This window comes from Apostichopus japonicus, chromosome 20, assembly GCF_037975245.1.
Source record: "Apostichopus japonicus isolate 1M-3 chromosome 20, ASM3797524v1, whole genome shotgun sequence".
Lineage (NCBI taxonomy): Eukaryota > Metazoa > Echinodermata > Holothuroidea > Aspidochirotida > Stichopodidae > Apostichopus > Apostichopus japonicus.
This window is the reverse complement of record NC_092580.1, coordinates 29,541,518-29,552,921: the sequence shown is the minus strand read 5'-3', so window position 1 is coordinate 29,552,921 and position 11,404 is coordinate 29,541,518. Positions and strand designations below refer to the sequence as shown.

At 41.7% G+C, this 11,404-nt stretch overlaps 1 protein-coding gene across 3 annotated transcripts in view; it reads right to left on the bottom strand.

Annotated features, from left to right (window-relative positions):
• Nucleotides 1-11,404, bottom strand: part of LOC139961057 (uncharacterized) — a 40,041-nt gene that overhangs the window by 7,631 nt on the left and 21,006 nt on the right. For all 3 annotated transcript variants that reach the window (XM_071959899.1, XM_071959898.1, XM_071959897.1), the window contains exons 7-11: nucleotides 6,295-6,345; nucleotides 4,933-5,099; nucleotides 3,448-3,534; nucleotides 2,706-2,832; nucleotides 889-1,056 (exon numbers count right to left, since the gene is read on the bottom strand). In XM_071959899.1, coding sequence (XP_071816000.1) covers nucleotides 889-1,056; nucleotides 2,706-2,832; nucleotides 3,448-3,534; nucleotides 4,933-5,099; nucleotides 6,295-6,345 — 600 coding nt within the window. The remainder of the gene's footprint in view (nucleotides 1-888; nucleotides 1,057-2,705; nucleotides 2,833-3,447; nucleotides 3,535-4,932; nucleotides 5,100-6,294; nucleotides 6,346-11,404) is intronic.

Sequence of the window (11,404 nt, the reverse complement as noted above, 5' to 3'; positions counted from 1 at the left end):
TACTTTTGATGCAGTGACTGCTGTTTTGCTCATCTATGCCATACTCCTTAATATGCACAATGGCCACAGCTCCACTGTAATCAGTTATATGATATGAGGATATGAAGTAATTTTTAATACTACATAGGCAAGATACTCTGGTAGCCGAAGTAGGTTGCTTAACAATAAAAATTCTGGAAAACATTTTCTCCCAGAATCTGTAAGTCAAAACCTTGACCATAGAAGTAAAGGTACTCAAGTAAACAGTTCATTGATTTTACTGCTCCTTGCATGATTTGGCTACTTTAGAAAACCCATGCCATATAAAATTTAGGTACTGCATGCCTTTCAACTGTTTGCAACAGCATAATTGATCCCCTGCCGCACCCACCCCCAAGAAAGAAGGAGGCGGGAAAAAGAGAAAGAAATTATGGTACTTAAAAGTTGTGAAAAAAATTGAGGAGCCTCTAAAAGAGTTTTTCTTCAAAGATTTGGATCGTGGAGAATCTAAATCCTCTATTTTATAATTGCATGGCTTGGTACGTCCAAGTTGCTACTCAGTTTTAAATTATCTTTCTTGCCTATGCATTCCCCAAAACTTACTGGTTTGGGGAGTTAGGAGCGACGATACTTTACCTGTCTCCCACTCCACATCTGCACTTTCCCATCTACCTAACTACACATTGGATCATTTAAGCCCTCCCCCCGCACCCTGGGCACCGCCCCACTTATACCTCCTTCAGATTTGACCACCCAGGAAACTGTAGCTACGTGAACAGCTTACATTCTCACTGTATCTATAATACACTTCTACACTTTTACAATTAAACTCAATAACAAAAATGTCTGATTTTGCATTAAGGATAAACTGTTAAAAGAAAAAACCCTCCTTGCTCAAGACACACTTACCGTAGCACCAGAAGTATTTTGAACAATACTTGCAGGAACAATACTTGCAGCAACAATACAGGAACAGAAAACAGACGAGTACGAGAACGAAAACTGTCCCAGTCACAATCAAGATGATGTATGGTGTAGGAAGGCTGACTCTTTCATGACTATCTGGAGTGGTTAATACTATAATAAAAAAGTAAATAAACTAATTAAATAAATAAATAAGCAAATAAACAAACAACAATGACATGTAGTAACATAATCATGGATGATCCACAATTTAATATTTCTTTGCACAAAGATATAGCTGAAATTAAAAACAAACTGAAACACCTGGAATAGGTTCATTAGTTTTATCGACTACGTATGTCAACCGACTACATAAAGAATGACCTGTGGAAAATTATTGACAACTTTTAAGAGAGCAAAGATGTTTTGTAGCTAGACTGGAAAATTGAACTTGTGGTACTCTCCACATGATGGATGATACACCATGCACCCAAAATGGTATAAATCAGAGAACTGAAACTTTTTATCCCTAATCATATTAAAAGTGACAATAACTCTATTGACCAGAAGAAAAATATAGATTTGAGGGTAATTTCTATTTCAAAATCATCAGCAATACACCCTTCTTTTGACATTATCTCTATAAAATTTTCGGCATATCATTCCTCCAAAAATTGGGAAAATTATAAACAGATTTCAAGAGAGCAAAGGTATTTTGTAGCTAGACTGGAAAATTGAACTTGTGGTGGTCTCCTTCACAACAGCACATCGGGGCTTGTGCTCTTATTTCAAGTGTCATCAGAACTTGCAATTCCCTGGGGTGGCCATTTAAAAAAAAAAATTCTATTCTAGACAAAAAAAATCTGTGCTCTTGTTCATCAAAATATCACAGAATTGAAACTCAAATGCAAAAGTTCTTTCCCATTAGCCCACATAGAAAAAGATGCAATATATATTTCCCTGCTTTCTCACTACGGATCTGTCGTTATCAAAACCTATTTGTTTTCTTTTAAAAAGGACGACTTTAGACGGAATTGTCGTCTTGATATGTTATAGTCCGAGTAGAAAGAAGATTTTTAGAGCTAGAAATGTTTTCATAGCTATTGACATATCATAATTTATCATAATAACATTGCTATTACAATATAATCATTTTAATGATATAATTGCTATAACATATCATAATTAATAATAATATAATTTGCTATGAAATATAATAATTTATAAAATAATTGCTATTACAAAATAATAATTTAGAACAATATAATTGCTTATAACATATAATACTTTATAGTAATATAATTGCTATTACATATAATAATTTATAATAATAATAGCTATCACACATAATAATATAATACGCTTAATCTCTGGAATGCATCTCAAGGCTTAATAAATGATGACTTTGGATCCTGAGAGTGTAGGCCTGAATGTCAATGTTCATCCATAAATTCTAGAATCTCAACCAAACATGTTTGTTTAACTTCATATGAACAAATAAAAGCATCCTTGGATGACTTTCAACACCATTTGTACTGAGAAACTTCCGACGCAGGTTAACATGTTATATGGGGCCATAAACCTGTAGGATTCTTTTCCAAGTTTGTGTAGTATCTGAGGTACTCATGATCTATTGGTCTGTGTGATAGGTTATTAAGTAGTCCAGATGCTGTGACTGGATAGCGTCGGATTTCAATAACATTAACAATACAACCTGAATGATATCAGAGATTATTAACGGTTTACAATGTATCAAAATTAATGTTGTGCCTCGCGTCATACTTTAATTGAAAGAAACAGCAGCAGCACAAGTTAAAACCTACCGTCATTCTCCGTCGTTGAGATTTTGCTTGTGCTCTCCTCACCGACCAAAATTTGATCTAAAAATTGAGGACAGTGTGTAATACCCCAATGAGGGTCAGCACATGATTCTGGATAATTTGGTGCAACCTGAAAAATGTAAAAGGGAAAACACAATGTAACAATCATCACAGATACCGAGGTCTATGCTTAAACTGGTAGAAAAGCCAATGGTTTAGTGATTCCCTGCTGATGTAAAAGAGATAACTAAAGCAAAACTTTTGACCCATATAGACAAGTCTGCACAACATATGAATTTAATTAGTTCTGTTAAAATATTTCATAATATCTATCGAGTAACCTATGGCCTTTCAAAACTATAGCATTCTGTTTCACTATTTCTATGAGGGGACCTGGCAACCGTGCAATGTGGCTCACAGGAGCTTTGTTTGACCTTAAACGGACTTTGATTTTGCTAACAATGGTATTAACAATGGTGTCAATGTCAGTGTAGAGATGGTAGGCACCATTGTGGCAATGGTATGTACCACGATGAAAATTGTGTAGAATTGTATGTACCATAGTGACGGTGGTACGTACGGTGGTGACAGTGCCATGGTGACACCGGTTGATGTTTCATGCCATCGTGGCAGTAGGTTGCACAATGGTGACAACAGCACCTACTATAGTGACAATGGTACATACAGGGACACATTCTAGATGGGATATTGATAATGTCCACAAGAAAAACAAACAAAAACTCACCAGGAAATAGTAGACCCCAGCAGTTACATTGGTGTATGTTTGTTGAATAACATTACTTTTGTGCCTTTCATCCCAACGCCATTCCGTCTGGGGTAAAAAATAAGAAAGAAAAAAAACAAGATATTGATGGAAAGTGTTGCTGTACAGAATCTCAGGGACATCCCACATTTACATGTATGTGGAGGTTCACTCTCTAATGTTACCATACCACAATAAGAGAAGTGCACTTCCACTGGGAAGATTAACGGTCGGATAATAGTCATAAATTGACCTTCTGAATTGACATTTTTCAGTTAATATCATACTTTTTTATGCTTCGATGGTGAGGAGGATGAAATAAACTACTGATGGTCTAAAAATCTGGAGGATGGAAGGTGATTTAAGGTGTTCTTGAAAATCCTGGGTGAAACAAGACAATTCTGCAGCGACAGCTGGCAGGTGGGTTGGGGAGAACTATCCTAACCTTTGACCTCTTCTAGCTCAATATCTAAACTGACATGGTGGCAAAACTTCAATGTGGGGTGATAGCCCCCAAGCCATCAGCTATCATATGGTGGGAGGGACAAGTTAGTTGAAAACTTCTATCTATGCTCTAGAGGCCTTGGAAAGTGATGAATTTACTTTTGTAAAGTCAATGGAGCGATTAATTGTGGTACAACACCTAATGCCTCTTCAAATTGATAATGATAATCAGATATTTCACCAATTATTTGAGGGTGTTAGTTTATATAAATATGTTATATGTTAGGATGATGCTTTAAAAATTCTTTTAAAACTGCAATGGTTACTCCAGTCCAACAATAACTTTATGAGGGTATGGGGGGACAACCATGTTTACTTTTTTTGGGGGGGGGTGTTGTTGGGGGATCCAACCCCCCAATTCCCAATGGCAGACAGAATATGATAAAAATACTAGAGTGGGGTAGATAAATATATACTGTGTATGTTCCATACAACCTAAACAGTAAGTTTCTCAATGAGGACCAGACACCCTTACCCTTGGACCCCATTCTTTGATGACATAACACCACAGCCACCCTCCCTTTTGGGCCTCTGCATAATTGGAGTGACTTCCATTGTTAACACAAATTATTGAATTCAGAATCTGAGGGTTTTGCTTAAATATTACTATATGAGGTAAAGCTTGGTGTTCTATCCATTACCTTATTCAACCAACAACAGCTACTTCTGAGAGAAACAAACATTACACGCTAACTTAAACCATTTTAATAAAATAACATTAATTTTTTTTTCTTTTTTAGATAACTATATATAACAGTACGTAGAACAACCCCAAAGATTGGACGATAATCAAGTAAAATTTACCAACGAAACTAGAAGATGGAAATCTCCAAAGAAATTCATTTCAATGTCGCATGCATATTAAACTTTAGAAAATCAAAACAAAGAGTGCAACATCAGTGGATGGTATTGTTTTGTACCTATTCCAGAATAATCCCTGTCTGGAATTTGGGGAAGGCTTACCATGTCATTTTCTATCCTCTTCTGATGGAGGTTTTCTTGATCCGTGCTGAACCCGACTACATAGAAGTCTGCATCGTTGATGACTGTGAAACTCACGTCCACAGTATAGATTTGATCTGCTGTCTCCGTCCAGTTGTTAGATATAGTGGTAGTCCATTTACCAGGAGCTGTAAAACCAGGCAGAATTTGCTTTTTTTTCTTTTTGTCATGATAATCTTGTCGTATTTGATTAAACAGAGATCTTCATACTTCAGAATTTATGGGAAGTCGCAACTTGGTCGTTCCCCAACCTCAATAATCAGATCAAGAGACTTCCTGAGGAATCTCATTTTCTAGTCACTAATACCTGAGTCATTATGTATACACTATACCATACACCTTAGAATGAATAATATTGACTGGAGTCCACAAATATCGGTCCTGGCAAACACGCTACGTGCCAAAGTTGTCTGTCTTTTTTTGGTTAACTAGGTCAATACCTCAAATATTTGCATTTTAAGCTAGGTGAGACAGGATTTATACTTTTTTGTTTTGTTAAGGCGACACACCTGATCAAGGTAGGCAATGAACTGTAGTCACTTTTGACATATGAAAGCTATACTGAAGAGATTTTCTTCCTGGGGTACACAAATTGGCGATAGGAAACATAGGGAAAGAATCCCGCACAACCATGATATAAACCATCATCTCCTAAATATGTGATAGGGATCCCAGTAATTAACAACTCTCATCAACTATCCATGGTAAATCTTTCCTCCATCTTGGGAGACATATAAGAGGTGATATATCATCTCAGAGAGCTGCCATTTTGTCAGTGAGTCATCTGACAGTGCCAGATATTGACCCCTTCCCTTTCGTTCATGTTTCTTCTAACATTTTTATTGCGAATGTAAACCGCAAAACCCATCTTTATCACAATCTAATTCAAAGATCAACACACCAGAGAAAATTCCACTTCATGACCCGTTTTGTCCTTTTGGGACTCATCAGCAAAAGGTAGGAATCGAACTCTGGACCTACATGTCACAGTCCTGAGTCCATACCACTCAGCCAAAGTGATTCTACTGATGTGAATGTGTATGTATGTGTATGTATATATATATATCAACTAAACATAGAAAACTATTACAAAATTGAGCTACATCTGTCTTGATGTTGATATTCTAATACTTGTTCTAGTGTTTGGTCTTGCGTTTGAAGGAACATTATTCTTTGTAATCTGGAAGAGGTGATAACCACAAGTATTGCTGTCACACCAACGATTATGGTTCCCTTTGCTTTCCCTGTAATGTGCCATGGAGTACGAGCTCTACTGATGGGACAGAAGAGCAGTGAATTTACATGATAACTGCTGATACTCACAAGGCAAAGAACAAAGGTAGATAGAATCCCTCTCTGGCAGGATACCACAGTCTGAAAAAAACAAACATGGCATAAAATTAGGAATGCCCTTCTCTGTGGTACAACAGCTTAACCAGAAACGAAAAGTCAAAGGACTTAGTTATTCCTTGCAACCTTTTTGACAAGACCATTACCTGTTATAATGATTAGTATTGCACAGATACTGTATGTCTGCTTGCATTTATTGGTATCGGCTGACAGTGGCATTAGCGGCCCAATATCTATTACAATGTTGGTAAAATTTGAATTAACTGACGATATCTGCCAATCCTTACTGTTTTCATTTTCCTGAGGTTACTGCAATACGCTCAGCTCCAGAACAAATTACACACACACTTCCAACTCTGCATAAAGTTTGCTTTGGGAGCTTAAAAGCACGCTATACTTGACCCTTTTGTCGAACAGTGGTTCCTTAGCTTGTCCACCGCAGTTTAGACTTGGCCTCATGTTACAAACATGTGTGACAATAGTTCTAAGTTCACCACATAGTGGTTTGTGAGATTATTGCCAAACTATTGTAGCGGAAAGCTACGACTTTTCCTTAGTGAGATACGTTTCGCTCCCTCAGAGGTAACATCTGTTGCGCTCCGCGGAGGTAACGATAGATGTTTATCCGGAACAGGAACTGATTACGTAATTTTGCCATATCGATGTATTCCCGTGACTGGCATAGGCAGGCACGGCGGTGGGTGTGTGAGTCGATCCCATTGGTCGCAACTCACCGTAGTTATATATACAAGTAGTCCCTGATTGGTCTAAGCCTTTTTTTTACAGTTTATGTACGGACGTGTGTAAACGGGGGTTATTTCCGGGGTATTTAATGCAGGGTTCTTTCGTAAATGAGTGAGTCAGAGGGTCGGAGAGTCGGTCGAGTGCAAGACGAGGAACTTTCCTTCCGGCCGCTCGTGTTGGTTTCGAGACAGGTTTTACACTACCAGACGTTGGCGGCGTTACATTGGTGGCAACGGTGGGATTCTAGTGCCTATCTGGTAGTCTGGACCGAGTCGAGATGTCTGGGACTAACCCTTTTGAACAGTCTGTGGTGAACGAGCCGGCTACGTGGTCACTTCCGGACGAGAACATCCCTGATGTGGATGAATTCGATCCTCTGAACGTGCCAGTTAGACCGAGATCATGTGGAGGGCCGATACAAACGACGAAATATCAAGACGAGCCTGGCTGGGGAGATAAAGGGGACGGCGACAGGTTGGCTGACTTTCTTGTGGGTCCAAAGGCTCTGAGGGACGAAAACCGTCGCCCGACGGTAGGCAGATCGTATGAATTGGCCGACGAACGTGGTGAAGCTTGGGGAGACGAAGACCGCCGTCCGTTGATGAACCAGGGATACAAGAGGACAGCTAGAGAGGATGCCCTGGAGGCGAGTAGATGGCAACCACGGGGTGGCCCAAGGGAACAAATGGTAATGCAGCAGCCGACAGAGGCATATGAAAGCGCTCCGGCCTACGACCGGGGGCGTTTTAGAACAAACGAATTGCGACCAGGTATGAGACCAGGGTATCCATGGCGGGAGGAAGGGAATAATCGAAGGTTGTCTATGAGCAATGATGAAAAAATCAGTCGGCAAAGAATGTGGCACCCGCAGTATGAGCCCCAGGCCCCCAATTTGAGTGTTTCCAGGGTAACAGCGCCCTCATTTAATGGCTCAACACCCTGGGAGGATTACATAGTTCAGTTTGAGCTAATATCAGAACTAAACGGTTGGGATGAGAGAACAAGGGCGTTACAACTAGCGGCAAGCCTGAGGGGCCCAGCACAGGCTGTCCTTGCTGATCTTGATGCATCGAAGAGAAGAAGATTTGAATCTCTCACGGATGCGCTCGAACAAAGATTCGGGAGAGCTAACCAGACAGAACTATTCAGAACGCTCTTACGTAACAGGACCCGACAACAGGGGGAGAGTATTCCAGAACTGGCCCATGATATACAGCGACTTCTCTCCCGTGCTTACCCTAATGCCTCTATTGAGATGAAGGAGACCCTATCGAAAGAGTTCTTTATAGATGCCATAAGCGACCGTGACATCAGATGGAAGATATATCAGTCAAGACCCAAGACCCTGGAGGAAGCAGTGAGCATTGCAGCCGAGCTGGAGGCCTTCACCCTCTCCGAACAGAGGAAGGACACCCAGAAGAGGGCTGTAGTAAGAGTTGTATCAGAGAAGACAGAAGGTCAGGAAAACAAGTGTGGTGCGACAGATGATATTAGTAAAACACTAGCGACAGCAATGACCGAAGGATTCTCCGAACTTACTAAACAGCTACAGAAACTGCTCTTAGTGAACAACACAAATGTGTCAAAGGAAGGCCAAGAAAGGCGGAAAACTATCAAATGCTGGAACTGTGGAGAGATGGGCCATATTCGGAGGAACTGTCCTTCCCCCCTGAAATATGTTATCCCTGCAGAGGAGACAAAGAAACAGGAAAACGAGGAGAAGTCGGTCTTGTAGGGCAAAGATCGACTAGTCCACATGGTAAGCCCGTCAATGTACCACTCTCATGGAAGAGGTTGCGGTCTGTAGGTGCGAGAGGTTTGTACGTACAGGGAGAGCTAGAGGGTGTCAAAGTGAGTTTACTTGTCGACACCGGAGCTGACCTGACGGTAGTGCGAACGGGATTCTTTGAGCAATTGTCCGCCAAAAAGACTTTGGAGCTCAAGGATGTATCTCTCGACATGGCTGTTGCAGACGGTAGACCCCTCGCGTTCTCGGGGTGTGGTAGACTCCAGTTGAAAGTAGGTAGCTTTGCAGTAGAGCATGAGATCTGGGTAGCAGACATCGATGTCGATGCACTTTTGGGTTACGATTTCCTTCAGAGGTATAACTGTACCATTGACGCTGGGAAAGGGGAGCTGACCATTAGAGGTATACAACATGACAACATCGAAAAGAATTTCGATGGTTGTAGGGTTGTGATAGCTAAAACGGTAGTGATCCCCCAGGAAAGCGAGAAAATGGTAGCAGCGAGAATTCCAAGAATGGCTGGAGTCGAGGTACCTGCTGTAGTGGAGTGTAACGAAAGGTTTACCGAAAGACATGGTGTGATGGTTGCCAAGATACTCGTAGACCCCTCAAATGAGCTGGTACCGCTGAGACTGATGAACCCGTCGAACCGACCTATTACACTGTATGAGGGAACACTCGTAGGTGAATGCTACTCTGCAGAAGTAATAGAAAACAATCCGTCTGTGGGCTGTAGAACCCTGCAAGGAAGAAATAGAGGTGATGGTGTACCGCCTACTGGGCCTACTCAGTTGACAGAACCTTTAGAGGAGCTTGCATTGCGAAGTTGTACTGAATTAACCGAGGCGCAAGCCGGTGAAGTCAGGAAATGCCTTGCAGCCAATGCCGATGTTTTTGCTAGATCAAAAGAGGACCTCGGACGAACAGACCTGGTGCAACATCAGATTAACACAGGGACGGCGAGACCAATTCGCCAAGCGCCACGTAGACTCCCGATACACCGTAAGGGTGAGGCTCGGATAGAAGTGGAGAGAATGCTTGACCATGACATTATCGAGCCTTCGATGAGTGCTTGGGCGTCACCGATAGTACTAGTGAAAAAGAAAGACGGCTCCACTAGGTTCTGTGTCGATTACAGGAAGCTAAATGACGTAACCGAGAAGGACTCGTACCCCCTACCCCGAATTGACGACACCCTAGACACTCTTTCCGGGGCAAAGTGGTTTTCAACGCTCGATCTGGCGAGCGGGTACTGGCAGGTTGAGGTTCAAGAACGCGACCGTCCAAAAACTGCTTTCGTTACCGGAAGTGGTCTATTCCAGTTTAAGGTGCTTCCGTTTGGACTCTGTAACGCCCCGGCGACGTTCGAGAGACTTATGGAGAGGGTGTTAAAGGGTCTGCAGTGGCAAACGTGTTTGCTGTATCTTGATGACGTCATCGTATATGGAGACTCCTTCGAGAAAACTCTTAAACGACTTGCTGGCGTTTTTCAAAGGCTTCGTGAGGCGAAACTAAAGCTCAACCCGAAAAAGTGTAATCTTTTCCGAAGGGAGGTCAACTACCTAGGACATGTCGTTTCAAGCGAAGGAATCGCCCCTGACCCTGAGAAAGTCCGGTGTGTACTAGAGTGGCCTACTCCCTGTTCCACTACGGAAGTGCGTAGTTTCGTCGGGTTATGTTCATACTATCGCCGATTTGTAAAGGGATTCTCCCATATTTGCGCACCTTTGTTTCGCCTAACTGAAAAAGAAAGGGACTTTAGATGGAATGAGGACTGTGAACTTGCTTTCAGAAAGATGAAGCAGGAGCTCACGTCGGCGCCTATTTTAGTCTATCCGGACGAGAAACAGGCATTCATCCTCGACAGTGATGCCAGTAACTTTGCCATAGGGTCTGTACTGTCCCAGGTGACTGAAGGGTCTACCCAAGAAAAGGTTGTAGCTTACTTCAGTAAGGCTCTGTCTAAGACGGAGAGGAACTATTGCGTTACACGTAAGGAGCTGCTGGCCATTGTTCTCTCGATCAAACACTTTCATCACTACCTCTATGGAGCCAAGTTTGTGGTTCGAACTGATCATGGCGCTTTAAGATGGCTAGTAAACTTTCGTAATCCTGAGGGACAGCTAGCCCGATGGTTGGAGACTCTCTCAACATATGACTTTGACATAACACACCGACCAGGAAGAATACACGGTAACGCTGACGCCCTATCAAGACGCCCCTGCAATGAATGCCGACACTGTGAAAAATCCGAAGAAAAAGAAGATCAGGCAGACAAAGCAAATCTTGCGGAGCCGACCGTGAAACAGGTGTTTGTAATAAACAGACGAAATGAGTCAGAGCCTGCTGTTGGAATTGTGGAGAACCATCAAGATATTTCACAAAGTCAACCATATTCCTGGTTCCACAGATGGACACATGCTGAGTTGCGGAAAATGCAAATTGACGACAGCGACATTGGGCCTATACTACTCTGGAAAGAAGTGCAGGATTCAAGACCGAATTGGGAGCAAATAACTGCAGGCAGTCCGGCCTTAAAAAACTATTGGAGCCAATGGGATCGCTTACTTCTTAAAGGGGGTGTACTCTATC